The following is a 16,325-nucleotide window of genomic DNA, read 5'->3' as shown; positions in this document are numbered from 1 at the left end:
GAAGAAGACTCTGGAGAATGCAGAAAGAAAGGATTCCAAATTTGGAGCTGGTTCAAGAAGTAATTACATGATTAAGTTCAAAGCCAAAGTACCACAATGTAACTAATTTCTGCCTCCTGGAGAACTAACTTCCTACAAACCTTCAACAGAGAGGTCAGTCATTTAGGAAAGACTTCTTTGATTAGGGCAGTAACAAAGATTAAAATGCTAAGGGGAAGAAAATAGAATCCTTTGTTTCAGAAGAGGCCATTGAGGTGACCAAGACAGAGCTTAAATGACTCCAGTGAGGAAGTAAGGAGACAGTTGGTTAAGCTGCAACACTTACTGAAACCATAGTATCTGCCGTCAGAAAATGAACCTCCAACCCAAACCAACTGAACAGCAGAGTGAACACTGACAGATCAAATGTGCTGTGGAGCTGTGAAACAGGGAGTCATGCAGCATGTTGTGTTGCACATACACAAATCAGCGGGACTGTTACACAGAGATCATCATCTTAATTAACAGTAATAAGAACAACAGCCCCGTGGATGCTTCAGGCTTGAGGCAGAGCAGCTGGAAAACTGCCTTGTGGAAAAGAACCTGGAGGTGCTGGCAGGCAGCCTGCTGAAGATGAACGAGTGTGTGCCCAGGTGGCCAAGAAAGCTAACAGCATCCTGGTTTGGATCAGCAGTAGCATAGCCAGCAAGACTAGGGCAGGGATTGCTGCCCTGTACTGCACGCTGACAAGACCACACTTGGAATCCTGCCTTCACTTTTGGACTCCTCACTCCAAGAGGGCAACAAAGCTGGCAAAGGGTTCTATAGCACAGATCTCAACCCCTAACATCCTGTGGTCTTGTGAGAAGTGGCTGAGGGAACTGGGATTGCTCAGCCTGGAGAAAATGAGGCTCAGGGGTGACCTGGCTCTATACAACTCCCTGAAAGGAGACTGGAGTGAGGTGGGGGTCGGTCTCCTATCTCAAGCAATGGAACAAGAGGGGAAACAGCTTCACTTTATGCCAGAGGAGGTTTAGGTTGGACACAGGGAACTGTTTCTTCCCCAAAAAGAGTTGTCAAGCCCTGAAACAGGCTGTCCAGGGAAATGTTGGAGTCCCCACATCCCTGTAGGGATTGAAAAGCTGAGGGACACAGTTTAGTGGTGACCTGGCAGTGCTTGGTTAACAGCCAGACATGATGATCTTGGAGGTCCTTTCCAACCTTAATGATTCTGCTATTCTGTGAATAACAATATAAAAATAGGAGAATGAAAATATGCAGGAACCTGCAGGAAATCTGCCACACAAAGAGAACAGAAGACCAACCAGCTTAGGGTTTGCACAGACACAAAAGGATGAAGGTAATGAATGGACACTTTAGAGTCCTATTTTCTAATACTAAATAGTTCCTATTTATCCACTTCAAGTAAGCATTCAGCCAAGGTGAAACAAAGCAGAATGGAATTCCTCTGAAATGCACAATTAACCTCCCCTTACTGAGGTCAAAAGCTACTTAAAGAGAGACAGAGAGTTCAAAGGAGAGACCTGGCACTCACATGTGTATCAAAAATCCATAAACAAGTTCAGAAGGCTTCCAGAAATTCTGTGGTTTGAAGATGAGCTACAGGCAACAACGAACATCAAGAACATATGAGACTATGAAGAGCACTACTGTGTTCAGGGGGTGGGACTAGATAACCTTCAGAGGTCCTTTCCAACCCAAACCATTAATAGAATCACAGAATCAACCAGGTTGGAAGAGACCTCCAAGATCATCCACTCCAACCTAGCACCCAGCCCTGCCCAAGCAACCAGACCATGGCACTAAGGGCCTCAGCCAGGCTTGGCTTCAACACCTCCAGGCACAGAGACTCCACCACCTCCCTGGGCAGCCCATTCCAATGCCAATCACTCTCTCTGCCAGGAACTTCCTCCTAACATCCAACCTAGACCTCCCCTGACACAACTTGACACTCTGTCCCCTTCTTCTGTTGCTGCTTGCCTGGCAGAAGAGCCCAACCCCACCTGGCTACAGCCTCCCTTCAGGCAGCTGTAGACAGCACAGAATCACAGAATGTCAGGGGATGGAAAGGACCTTGAAAGATCATCTAGTCCAACCCCCTGCCAGAGCAGGATCTCCTATACCAGATCACACAGGATCCTCTTTTTTCATATAACATCCAAAGGAGAATAAAAGCAATGAGGTCACCTCTGAGCCTCCTCTTCTCCAGGCTAAACACCTCCAGCTCCTCACAGGGCTGTGTGGCAGGCCCCTCACCAGCTCTGTCACCCTTCTCTGGACACATTCTCCCTTCAGGCAGTTGTAGATGTATTGTATGTTTTGTGCATTCTGTCCATCACCTGCTCTGTCTGCTCTTTAACTGCAGCATTTTTATGGGCTTAGGCAAAATAAACGTGCTGCTGTTCCCTCTGTCACCACAGATGTTGGTCATGCAGCACCCAAGGTGTCCACACCAATGGTATCTGAGGGGTGTGTGGGCAGAGGAGGAAACAATAATTCATTAGATATCTCTGCCCAGGGAGGTGGTGGAGGCACCGTCCCTGGGGGTCTTCAAGAAAAGCCTGGATGAGGCACTTAGTGCCATGGTCTAGTTGATTGGATAGGGCTGGGTGCTAGGTTGGACTGGATGATCTTGGAGGTCTCTTCCAACCTGGTTGATTCTATGATTCTATGATTCTTAAGTTCTGTGTCAGCTTCACACTTCTGTAATAAATGTTAGGGGCTTTCTTCAGTAAATCTTCATCATCCCTCTTCCTTCACCAAAGCCTGGTTCTATCTTCTCAAACACCTCCTTGTAAACACTGAGTAGAGGTATGAGGCTCAGCTCTCCTGTGACACCCCCTAGCTACACTCAGCTGCCCTCAGCTCCAGCCAGACAAGACCCCACCCCACCTCTGTCTAGAATCAGGCAATCAGCAAAGCAGCAACTGGGCAGCAGCTTCTAGGTGCCACAGCTTCAGAAGCCTCTGGAAGCAGCAGAAGGGTCTCTTAAAGATCTCTCCTGCAGGTCTCTCTCTCATGGTCTCAAAGGTCTCTCCTGCAGGTCTCTCTCTCAGGGTCTCAAGAGAGTCTCCTCTCCAGAGACCCCAAAGCAAGGCAGAATCCACCAGCAGCAGCCTGCCAACTTTCCCCTCACCCCAACTTGCCCAAATCCTCCCTCCCTCCCTGCCTGTGTGCAAAAGCTCGTTGGTTTCTTTGTTTAGTTTGCCTTAACTTGTCCTTTGTTCTCCCCTCAGTGGAGGGCAGATGTTCCTCAGCAGGCAGGTGCATTTGCACAGAGGGCAACTCTGAGGTGAACCCCACTGCTGAGGTCAGAAACTGTGCTGTAAAGCACAACTGCAAATGATGCCAATGAGCATCCTTAGCTCCCTCTTTAACTGTAAAAAGAACTGCTGGGCCTGCAGTACCCACAATCAGCTGAGCAAGAGGTAAGTCCAGCTGCCCCTAGCCCCTCCAATCTCTGAGGACCATCCAGAATGCAAGGCAATTCATCTCTTTCCAAGTTTATCCTTCTCTAAATGCAACAGGCTTCTACCTCCTCTGAGCAAGCTGGGCCAGTGTCTCACCTCCCTTGCATGAAATATTTCTTCCTTGTCTAAATCCCTTCTCTTTAAGTTTAAAGCCATCACTCCTTGTCCTGTCCCAACAGGCCCTGCTAACCAGTCTGTTCCCAGCTTTCTGATAGGCCTCTTTGAGTACTGAAAGGCCTCAACAAGATCTCCCCAGTGCCTTCTCTTCTCCAGGAGAAGTAATCCCAGCTCTCTCAGCCTGTCCTCAGCAGAGTGGTTCCAGCCCTCAGATCATACTTGTGGCCTCCTCTGGGCTCATTCCAACAGGTCCATGTCTCTCCTGTGCTGAGGATCTGTGCTAGTTTGAAGCCAGGTGGAATATTTTGGTGATAAGAATTAGATCATAGGCTGTGAAAAGGAAACAGTGGTGATGGCTACCACACTCATAGGCTTGCTGAGATGTATGAAAATAAGAAGATAAATATAGATAACAGAGTTGTTCTCTCTGGCTCTGGCTGCCTCTCTTCTCTCCCTAACCTGCTGTCTGTGTAACTAATCCCTCTGCTTCCTAACCCCCCTGGCCAACCCTCCAAACTCACCTTGCATGTAAGGCAAACTCTGGGATAAGGTAGAGGGGTGGAAAGGAGGTGGAAAGATGGTTGAGAGCCCCTCCTGAGGACTCAGGTTTCTGGTAGGGCTGTTGTGTTTCTGTATTACCTTTTTAACTTGTATAGTTCTGTCTATAGCTGTATAGATTGTAAACACCTGCTTGTCTATCGTGCTAAGCTGTAAATATAAAGCTTCATTCAATTTCCAGCTTGGCTGAGTCTAGTCTGGGTGATTTTCTTAAGTGTGGGGAGTGGGTAATACCCAAACCATCACACTAGATCCTGATGCTCTGCTCTGGGCCACAAGAGCTGAGCACAAGGAGATGAGCTGTTGCAATGCAAGACAAGTGGTGGAGTTACCATCCCTAGAGGGATTGAAAAGATGTGGAGATGTGGTCCTAAGGGACATGGTTTAGTGGTGATCTGGCAGTGCTGGGGTAATGGTGGGACTGGTTGGTCCTAAAGCTCTCTTCCAACCAAAACGATTCTACAGTTAGCATCGGGAATAGCTTTTTGCCCTGCAGGCAACTGCAGGAATGTTAAGTACAAACAGCTCTGCAAGGCCTCCATGTAGCTCCTCATTGCTCTTCTAGGGTTTCTGATTATTTTTTGCCCCCCAAACCAATGAGATTAACATTGCAACTGAAAACATTGTTTTAGCTTTGGAATTCACTGGCTCTGACATATTCCATTACACTCAGCAATAGTGCTGGAACAAGGCTGATTGGGAAGCAGACATCTCAGAATAAGAAAGCTGCAGAGCAGAGAGGAAAAGCAGAGTCAGAGAGGAATTAATATAACGGTGGGGGAAAGCTGGTAGGAGCAGGAGCATGGGGAACTCAGAAATGGAAACAAACAAATTAGTAGGCATGTAAGGGTGGAGGCTGGGAAGAGAAAAAAGCTAAATGGTGTATAAGTTTGGAGTGCTGGTTTGGAAATGAAGTGTGACTTTGTCCAGGAGTCCCTTCCAACCTGTGATTCTGTGAAACAAGAGCCTATACACCAGAGAGAATAGAGAGGAACCACTGAGCACAAGAAAAGTAAGAGGTTCATCACATCCCCTGAGACTGATCACTCTGTTCAGAGAGAAAAGGCTTTGCAGACATCAGAAAGAAATGATTTCCAGTCAGGCTTAAAGTGATGAGGAAGGAAAGGCAAAGAATACAATTCATATCTTGCTGAATGAGTGAGAAGCCATTTTCTGAAGACTCAAATCAAGGGGAAGCTTGAATCTGAACTTCAGAAGAACATCTCCCTAAAGTGACAACATAATCTTGCAGCTTTATTGCAGCTATCAGCAGCAAGGAGCAATCAGAGTAACACTGATGCTTCTGTCAAGGAACAGACAAGTGAGAGAAGATACCCTAAAACTGGCATCTCTTTTTGACATCAACCCTCTTCTGCTAGAACCAGTGCTCCAGTTCATCCCATTGCCTTATCTTCCCCTGTAACATTCTCTTCAACAATCTGCTCTAATCATATTCTTCTCTCCCACTGCAGATGCTCTTCCCAATGCCACAGACACCTCTGCTAGCTGGATGCCACCCTCAGTGTTGCTTCTTAGCTGGAGAACACCATGAACAGTCTGGGCTGGAAAAGGTAAATCCTGTCTGTGACAAACTCTGGACTAGCACCTCCTCTGCAGCTTGATTCCTAACTCCTTACAGGTTTTGACTTCACTGAGGAGTAAATCTGACCCTTGTAAAGCATTTCCTGTCAAAGGATCATGGAAAGCTGAACCATGCAGGTGGGGAAACATCTGCAAATAGGACACTCAAGGCTAATTCATCTTGCACTCCTCGTCAGGAGAAACAGATAATCTGAAGTACAAACACCCATTTCATTCTGCCTACATAAAATTATCTCTGTCTACACAAGAGTCATTCTGCATGCTTGGAAAACAGTCAGTCCTCCTCTTTCTCCCCCAATACCCAGCAGAGGAGCAACACAAAGTCATTGTGCTCTCCTTCCCCTTCTTCTCTCCACATATACAAAACCAGAATGCCTTGGAAGGGACAATATGCTGCTAACTCAAGGAAGAAGTCCATAGATTAAATTATTCTCCCCAAATACTTTCAATTTATTTAGACTAGAGAAAGCTAAGCACAATCAAAGGGTAGGGTGAAAAGAAATAACATCTTGCATTTGTTCGTTAAAATAATAATGAAAGAGTCTCCAGGGGGAAAGCAAATAACTAAAAACCACAACAATTCTGAATCACCTTTAAGAGAAAGGGATATTTTAACAAGGCAGAACTGTTTACTCTGGGACAGCCAGGCAACCCTGAGTTACCTCCCTGCAGAATGCAGTTTTACTGAGAAAGGTATCTACCAGAGAAAGAAAAACCACTGCAACAATCCCTGAACCAGGTTCTGGGCTAGGCTCCTTACCTGTTTGAGTGCCTTTTTGCTGTGCTTCTGCGATGAGGAGATGACTTTGCCTGCCTGGATGGAAGGTGACGGGCAGCCTGACTGAGGAGAGGATGTCTGTGACAGTCTAGATGACACTACAAGAAAAGAAAACAAACCAAATATATACACACAGGCATAATCTGACCCTTACTGTGCCTGCAGCACGTTAGCCAGTCCTCACCATTTCAGATTGTCTCATGAGGCTCATCAAAATTGCACCTCTTTGCACAAAGAATCATTTCTCTTTCCTCCCCACCACCAAGGCAGCTGTTTTCCTCTGAAAGCCAACAGCAATACCTGTGACCAACTTCAGATTTATCATCTCTTGTCCAGCTCTTTTTTATTACTGTTGTAAATAGCTGCTATCAAACAACACTGCAGCTGGAGGAAAAGCTTCGGGCTGGTGCAAGTTTGGCCAGTTCAAATCTAGATGGAAATAACAACACAGGCAGTGGTTGTCTTCATCTGGAACGTCCTGCAGTCAGACACCTAAACAACAGCACTTTCTGATCAGACCAAATCTCTGTCCCACGCAAGAATAGGAAGATAAATGACATGCAAAGGAAGTGGAACATCACTTGCTCCTTTCTGAAAAGGAATCAGGGAATATACAGGATATCCCACTAAATAAAGACATTCTCAGCAGATGAGAATTAAGCTGCTTAAAGAAATCTAGTCCCAGACATGCAGAGTCCTAAAGGCTTCAAGTTTTGTGTTTTAAAAGGTCTCACAAGCAGCAGAGCAGGGATGGGAATTAAGTAACACTTAATAGCTTGAATAGACCTGTTCAGCACAGCATACTCAACAACTCTGCTCTGGCAGAGACAGGGTGATGGATGCATGGCCAGGGAGGGAAATCATTCACTCCCAGGCTCACATCATCATGGATTTATCTCCATTGTCTTGGCAGAGATACACTGTACTGTCCAACAACCAAGGTTAATCTGCTGAGCTATTGGCCCTAATGGATCCCTGTCCTGGGATGAAACAGCTCATTTACATTCCTGTGTGAGACAATATCTGGAGTACTGGGTTCTGTTTTGGGCTCCCTAGTTCAAAAGAGACAAGGAATTACAGAAGAGAGTCCAGCAGAGGCTATGAAGGTGATGACAAGACTGGAGAATCTCTGAGGAGGGAAAACTGAGAGACCTGGAGAAGGGCAGTCTAAGAGGAGATCTTCTGAATGCTTAGAAATATCTAGATGTCAGGAATCAAGGTGATGGGGCCAGATTCTTTTCCATGGTGCCCAGCAATAGGACAAGAAGCAACAAGCACAACCTGGACCCCAAGAAGTTCTGTCTGAGCAGGAAGAGAAATTTCTTTCCAGTGAGAGTGCCAGAGCACTGGAATAGACTGCCCAAGAGAGGTTGTGGAGCCTCCTCCCCTGGAGAGATTCCAAACTTGTACTCAGCACTGCTCAGGCCACACCTTGAGTACTGTGTCCACTTCTGGGCCCCTCAATTCAAGAGAGATGTTGAGGTGCTGGAAGGTGTCCAGAGCAGGGCAACAAAGCTGGTGAGGGGCCTGGAACACAAACCCTAAGAGGAGAGGCTGAAGGAGCTGGGGGTGTGCAGCCTGCAGAAGAGGAGGCTCAGGGCTGACCTCATTGCTGTCTGCAACTACCTGCAGGGAGGCTGCAGCCAGGTGGGAGTTGGCCTCTTCTGCCAGGCAAGCAGCAACAGGATGAGGGGGCACAGTCTCAAGTTGTGGCAGGGTAGGTCTAGGCTGGATGTTAGGAGGAAGTTGTTGGCAGAGAGTGATTGGCATTGGAAAGGGCTGCCCAGGGAGGTGGTGGAGGCACCGTCCCCGGAGGTGTTCAAGCAAAGCCTGGCTGAGGCACTTAGTGCCATGGTCTGGTTGACTGGATAGGGCTGGGTGCTAGGTTGGACTGGATGATCTTGGAGGTCTCTTCCAACCTGCTTGATTTTATGATTCTGTGACATTGCAATCCTGGCAAACTTGCTCTGCCTAAGCCTGTTTCATCAAAAGGGTTGGACCAGATGAACTCCAAAGATCCTTTCTAACCCCACTGTGCTGGGATGCTATGTTACAGACATCTCAACTAACACGCTAACTATTTAACAGCATGAAACACATTTAAAGCATTAAAAATGTGCTAGAAGTAAAGGAAAAACACATCTGCAATTGCTGGAGAACCTGGGAGTCAAAACACATTTCAATCAGAAGCAAAACCAGAGCAGTTTGCAAAACTGAAATTAATCTGACAGAGTCTTTTGTGTAAGCTGTGGCTAAAGACAACTGAAACCAACTTCTTTGGCTGAAGACAGCCAAAACTAACCTACCCAAATACTACTGTGTAAAAACACAATCTGGACCTTGTATATTGACACTGCAACAGGCTTAGGGATGGAAGCAAAGGACATGAGCTTCTGAAGCACTCACACAACAGTTCCTGGAACAGGGGTGGGGGTTGCTGGATCCCTCTATCTTTTAAAACTCAGAGATATAGTTTCAAATACACTTCAAATGCATTAATCAAATATATAAAAGAAAAGAAACTCTCATCTATGGATAAGTGGAATCCAAATATTTTGGAGCAATAAAATTGTTCTGCTAAACTTATATTCAGAGCATTAGATATAAACATCTGTCAGGGATAAAAGGGCTTCTTCTGGACAACAGCTTCATGAGCATCACCTAATGAGCCACTGGGGCTGCACATAATACAGAGATTGATGCCATCTTATGAAGGAGGAAGGCACTTGGATAATTTATTCCACTCAATAGGAGTCTGAAGTCCATAATCCACCTGCCATTTGATTGAGCACAATCATTTGTACATATTGGTATTTCCCAAGGATCAGTGCTGGGCCCAGTCCTGATCAGTATCTTCACTGATGATCTGGACAAGGGAATTGAGCTCAGCAGCAGTAAGTTTGCAAATGACACCAAGTAGAAGCAGGTGTGGAGCTGTTGGAGAGTAGGAGAGCCCTGCAGAGGGACCTGGCCAGGCAGAGGGCAATGGGATGAGATTGAACAAGGCCAAGGGCAGGGTTCTGCACTTTGGCCACAACAACCCCAAGCAGCACTACAGGCTGGGGACAGAGTGGCTGAGAGCAGTCAGGCAGAGAGGAACCTGGGGGTGCTGGTAGAGAGCAGCTGAATGAGCCAGCAGTGTGCCCAGGTGGGCAGCAGAGCCAATGGCATCCTGGCCTGGATCAGGAACAGTATGGCCAGCAGGACAAGGGAGGTTACTCTGCCCCTGTGCGCAGCACTGGTCAGGCCACACCTTGAGTCCTGTGTCCAGTTCTGGGCCCCTCAATTCAAGAGAGATGTTGAGGTGCTGGAACATGTCCAGAGAAGGGCAACGAAGCTGGTGAGGGGCCTGGAGCACAGCCCTGTGAGGAGAGGCTGAGGGAGCTGGGGGTGTGCAGCCTGCAGAAGAGGAGGCTCAGGGCTGACCTCATTGCTGTCTGCAACTCCCTGAAGGGAGGCTGTAGACAGGTGGGGGTTGGCCTCTTCTGCCAGGCAAGCAGCGACAGGATGAGGGGACACATTCTGGAGTTGTGGCAGGGGAGGTCTAGGCTGGATGTTGTTAGGAAGTTGTTGTCAGAGAGAGTGATTGGCATTGGAATGGGCTGCCCAGGGAGGTGGTGGAGTCGCTGTGCCTGGAGGTGTTGAAGCCAAGCCTGGCTGAGGCACTTAGTGCCATGGTCTGGTTGCTTGGGCAGGGCTGGGTGCTAGGTTGGAGTGAATGATCTTGGAGGTCTCTTCCAATCTGGTTGATTCTATGACTTGATTGACTATCTGGCACAGAAGCAGTTTCCATACAGTCTTCAGGCACGAGATACCTGCCCTTTAACAGCACCAAAGTGCAGAGTGATCTAGACTTAAGACACATCCCATTGGCAGGCACTGCCACCAGCCCTGCATCTGCTCTCATCGCTCTTGCAGTAGAGCTTGGGGCAAAGCAGTGTAGGCACAGAGAGCAGGTCCCTACTTCTGTATCCTGGCTGGAGCTGGGAAGCAAGAGCTCTACTGAGGTTTTGTCACTGATTTTCTTTGGCCTTGGGAGATTATAAAATGGAAAAAAATAGAGTAGTAGATCTGAAGTTCCTGCTCAAGGGCTACATGCATTTCTGCATCCAGTTTCAGAGCCTCTATTCCAAGAGGGATGTGGAGATGCTGGAGTGTGTCCAGAGCAGGGCCAGGAGGATGCTCAGAGGGCTGCAGCAGCTCTGCTGTGAGCACACACTGAAAGAGTTGGGGCTGTGCAGGCTGGAGGAGAGGAGGCTCCCAGGTGACCTTCTTGTGGCCTTCCAGGATCTGAAGTGGGCTACAAAAAAGCTGGGGAGGGACTTTTGAGGCTGTCAGGGAGTGGCAGGAGTGGGGGGAATGGAGCAAAGCTGGAGGTGGGCATAGTCAGCCTGGAGGTGAGGAGGAAGTTGTTGAGCATGAGAGTGGTGAGAAGCTGGAATGGGTTGCCCAGGGAGGTGGTTGAGGCCCCGTGGCTGGAGGTGTTTAAGGCCAGGCTGTGTGAGGCTGTGTGCAGCCTGCTCTAGGGTAGGGTGTCCCTGGGCATGGCAGGGAGGTTGGAACTGGCTGCTCCTTGTGCTCCCTTTCAACCCTGACTGATTCTGTGATATTTTTTGTCTTCAGATCTACATGTTCAGAGAGAAAAGGCTGCACTTTGCTCCCTTGGAGAAGAAAGTACAGGCAAACTGAGCTAAAAATACAATACTCCCCCTTCAACTATGCGCAGTCAAAAGCTTAAAATAACCCAATTTCAACCAGATGATGGGATCCAGATGTAGCACATGAAAAACTTCTAGTGAAACCCATTAAAATGCATTCTGAGAAGCACAGAAACTTCTCCAGTTAATCCAGTGCCCTTCTTTTCTACATGTTTAGCAGAAAGAGAACAAGAACTTGATCATGAATTCAAATCAAAACAGTATCACCCTTACAAGTGAGACAGCCCTTTCAAGAGACTTCTCCCCCGTATAACTGTTCCTTGCTAAAATGAAGGAAGAAGTAATAGGCAAAAAATAAGTGTCCAGTTGTGACTTCCCAGAACTCCATCTCCTGCACCAACCCTGGGTGAAGCTGAAGCTTCTGCTGCTCTGCTAAAGATTATGCATGCCTGCTAGCAGCTTACAGTTTAATAGACAGAAATAATCAGCTCTTTGCTTCATATGGAGAGACTCACATGGCTCTTGCACTGGCAGCTCTGAAAAAACAGACTGAAGCACTCAGCAAGTCTGTGCCTGATCACTCCACGCTTCAGTGATTTCACCTGAACTCTTACCCTCTTTCTCTCTCAGTTTAGAGCTTTCTCAGAGCAAATTTATTTATCTGTTTCTTCTGTGGTTACACAGGGCAATTCCTCCACTCTAGGAAAGGACATCAATGAAGTACTGACAAAAAAAAGAAGGGAAGAGAAAAGGAAAGACTCAGCTCCGTAGCATTCTGCTCTGGTGAAGACAAAGTTGGCACCAAGCTGCTCTCACAAAGTAGCTTAATGCCAGGAAGACATCACTTAAAGAAATGTCTGACAAGCTGAGCCAAAGATGCGACATCAAAACCCCAACACCAGCTCTGCATGTTTGTGATGGCTTTTCACCAGAAGGGCAGGTCAGTGTGGAGCTTTTTGTGATCATAAAACCACAGAATCAACCAGGTTGGAAGAGACGTCCAAGATCATCCACTCCAACCTAGCACCCAGCCCTGCCCAAGCAACCAGACCATGGCACTAAGTGCCTCACCCAGGCTTGGCTTCAACACCTCCAGGCACAGAGACTCCACCACCTCCCTGGGCAGCCCATTCCAATGCCAATCACTCTCTCTGACAACAACTTCCTCCTAACATCCAGCCCAGACCTCCCCCAGCACAACTGGAGACTGTGTCCTCTTCTTCTGTTGCTGCTTGCCTGGCAGAAGAGCCCAACCCCACCTGGCTACAGCCTCCCTTCAGGTAGATGTAGACAGCAATGAGGTCAGCCCTGAGCCTCCTCTTCTCCAGGCTGCACACCCCCAGCTCCCTCAGCCTCTCCTCACAGGGCTGTGCTCCAGGCCCCTCAGCAGCTTCCTTGCCCTTCTCTGGACACCTTCCAGCACCTCAACATCTCTCTGCAATGGAGGAGCCCAGAACTGGACACAGCACTCAAGGTGTGGCCTGACCAGTGCTGAGTCCAGGGGCAGAATAACCTCCCTTGTCCTGCTGCCCACACTGTTCCTGACCCAGGCCAGGATGCCACTGCCTCTCCTGCCCACCTGGGCACACTGCTGGCTCATCTTCAGCTACTCTCTCCCAGCACCCCCAGGTTCCTCTCTGCCTGGCTGCTCTCAGCCACTCTGTCCCCAGCCTGTAGCGCTGCTTGGGGTTGTTGTGGCCAAAGTGCAGAACCCTGCACTTGGCCTTGTTCAATCTCATCCCATTGCCCTCTGCCCACCCATCTAGCCTGGCAAGATCCCTCTGTGGGGGCACTCCTACCCTCCAACAGGTCCACACCTCCTCCTAGCTTGGTGTCATCTGCAAACTTACTGCTGCAGGACTCAATCCCCTGGTCCAGATCATCAGTGAAGACACTGAACAGGACTAGGCCCAGCACTGATCCTTGGGGAACACCACTAGTGAGAGCTGCCAACTGGATGTGGCAACATTCACCACCACTCTCTGGGCCCAGCCCTCCAGGCAGTTCTTGACCCATTTCAGAGTGAATCTATCCAAGCCACGAGCTGCCAGCTCATGATGCACAACCAAGCACAGCCTTTGAGAACTGCTTCTGTCAAAGAAACATGCATCAGCATTACAGACCTTTCAGACAACATCTCTGTCACACAGCCTTATCAGCTATGGAGGATCTCACAGTTAACCAACCCCAGGCTTACCAAAATGACACAAAAGTAGTTCTAGTTTCAGCCCAGGCATTGGGGGTGGGGAGGCATGACACAGCACGCAGCACATCTAGGAACAGCCACGAACTGGAAGACCCAGCTGCAGACAGTATGTGTGCAAATGGAATGAGAATTCCCCAACCCAGCAGGCTCAGAATCTAATTATAAACCAAAAGGAACTCAAACAGTAAAAGACAAACGCTCAGTTATTTGTACCCCTCTCACTTGCTAAGCTTAAGTCCAAGTTTCCGGGAGGACACATGGCAGTGACAAAGGCAGATGAAAGCAGAGCTCCCTGGGTGCTCAAGCAGCCAAGTCACAAACACCAAAATGTTTTGACTTTGGAGATGTTGTACTGATCTGAACAACACTGATGGTTTTCATTTGTTGTACTAGAAGGAAGAAAATAAACATAGTAATTTGTATAAACACATTAAAAAATGACAGCTCTAAGGGCTAACTACCTCAGCTGGCACCAGAGGGACCAACATCAATGAGCTCTCCTAGAATCATAGAATCAGTCAGGGTGGGAAGGGACCACAAGGAGCAGCCAGTGTCAACCCCCCTGCCATGCCCAGGGACACCCTACCCTAGAGCAGGCTGCACACAGCCTCACACAGCCTGGCCTCAAACACCTCCAGCCATGGGGCCTCAACCACCTCCCTGGGCAGCCCAGTCCAGCCTCTCACCACTCTCAGGCTCAACAACTTCCTCCTCACCTCCACTCTCAAGCTCCCCACCTCCAGCTTTGCTCCATTCCCCCCACTCCTGCCACTCCCTGACAGCCTCAAAAGTCCCTCCCCAGCTTTTTTGTAGCCCCCTTCAGATCCTGGAAGGCCACAAGAAGGTCACCTGGGAGCCTCCTCTTCTGCAGCCTGCACAGCCCCAACTCTTTCAGTCTGTGCTCACAGCAGAGGAGCTCCAGCCCTCTCAGCATCCTCCTGGCCCTGCTCTGGACACACTCCAGCATCTCCACATCCCTCTTGTAATGGCGGCTCCAGAAGTGGATGCAGTACTCCAGGTGGGGTCTCAGCAGAGCACAGCAGAGGGGGAGAATCACCTCCCTGGCCCTGCTGGCCACACTTCTCCTGCTGCAGCCCAGGTTCTGCTTGGCTTTCTGGGCTGCAAGTGCACACTGCTGGCTCCTGCACCCCCAAGTCCCTCTCCTCAGGGCTGCTCTCCAGCCACTCACTGCCCAGCCTGCATTTCTGCTTGGCATTGCCTCCACCCAGCTGCAGGACCCTGCACTTGGACATGCAAGTGCTCATGCTCCAGCACCTCAGTGCCCTCTTGGAGTGAAGGGTCCAAATCTGATCACATGTGGCTGCGAAGAACCCTCCTGTAAGTTATAAAAGAGATTCTTCTTACATTCCAATGAAATACCTTTTTTGGGTACTACTTGTGACTGCCTACCACAGCATACTGCAGACACACATGCTCCTGAGCCAAAGCAAGGTTTGTGGAGCACAACAAGTTTGTTAAGGTACATGAGCAACTGATCTAACAGTTGCTGTCATCAAAAGAAGGTCCTACACCTCCCACTGCAGACATCCCTTCACTGTCCCAACATGCATCAGGTCATTTCATGAGCTGATGCAAGTTGCTAAGCAGGCACACAGCTGTCAGGTTTGTTTTCACAGGGCTACTGAGGTGTTCTAGCCCACAGCAGGGTCCCCACAGCTGCCCACATCTACCCAGGGTCAGTAAAGAGAGGGCACAGACCATAGTCCTGGGCAGACAGAGACTTCTGAGCAGCTCAGCTGATCCACAGCATCTCTCCACAGCAGACAGAGGCGAACATAAGCAGGACCATATGCTTCAGATGCTTTGTTCTAGGGTAACAGAACACATTTCTAGGTTGCTGACTCAAACACCGAGAAGATTAGATGCGGCCAGACACAAACCCTCGAGGAAGCTAACACAGGCATTTGAAAGGGGAAAGATGTGGTCATGCTTCTTTGAACTCCACTTCCCTGCATCACATAGCACCTCAGTGTGACTGCCTCAGGGCAGCACAGCTGCCCTCCTCTTCAAGGTTGAGATCTGATCACAACCAACTCACCAGTCCTCCTATGCTGATTACAGAAGATCCTACAGCAGAACCTGTGAAGGTTTGCACATCACTTTCCCTTCCCGGCTGCCACCTCGCCTGTGCCTACGAGAAGGTCTCTCACCCACTTAACCAGGGTCTGTCACCAAGAGACACAGGCCTCAAAACAAGCTTCCAATGTCAGCACAAGGGCCTCTGAGAGGATTATTTGTTGTTTGACAAGCACATGAGGGTGATATGCACTTAAGCTTGGACTGCAGCAGCAGTGATGCCAACCCACTTATTCCTGAGACACAAAGCAGTTGTGCTAGAGCTATTTTGGACAAGAACCACGAGTCACCCAGCACTTGAAGCTTCCTGATTTTCACCCTCTGAAGCAGCATTCTTCTTCACCAGTGAAACCACAGAGCTGACTTTGAACCAGATGATTTAGACAATTTAGGAATGTTCCAACTAATTCTTAGGCAGTAAAGCTGATGAAGAGAACAAAATGCCAACGGTTGCATTCAGAGTCACAGAACTGAGCAGGCTGAAAGAGACCTCCAAGATCATCCAGTCCAACCTAGCACCCAGCCCTGCCCAAGCAACCAGACCATGGCACTAAGTGCCTCACCCAGGCTTGGCTTCAACACCTCCAGGCACAGAGACTCCACCACCTCCCTGGGCAGCCCATTCCAATGCCAATCACTCTCTCTGACAACAACTTCCTCCTAACATCCAACCTAGACCTCCCCTGACACAACTTGACACTCTGTCCCCTTCTTCTGTTGCTGCTTGCCTGGCAGAAGAGCCCAACCCCACCTGGCTACAGCCTCCCTTCAGGCAGCTGTAGACAGCAATGAGGTCTGCCCTGAGCCTCCTCTTCTGCAGGCTGCACACCCCCAGCTCC

General features: G+C 48.8%; 1 protein-coding gene across 2 annotated transcripts in view; it reads right to left on the bottom strand.

Moving 5' to 3' along the window:
• Positions 1-16,325, bottom strand: part of ASXL2 (ASXL transcriptional regulator 2) — a 108,670-nt gene that overhangs the window by 26,869 nt on the left and 65,476 nt on the right. For both annotated transcript variants that reach the window (XM_064146500.1, XM_064146501.1), the window contains one exon: positions 6,508-6,623. In XM_064146500.1, the coding sequence (XP_064002570.1) occupies positions 6,508-6,623 (116 nt within the window). The remainder of the gene's footprint in view (positions 1-6,507; positions 6,624-16,325) is intronic.

The sequence above is a fragment of the Pogoniulus pusillus genome, chromosome 7, assembly GCF_015220805.1.
Source record: "Pogoniulus pusillus isolate bPogPus1 chromosome 7, bPogPus1.pri, whole genome shotgun sequence".
NCBI lineage: Eukaryota > Metazoa > Chordata > Aves > Piciformes > Lybiidae > Pogoniulus > Pogoniulus pusillus.
This window is presented reverse-complemented; position numbering and strand designations above follow the sequence as displayed.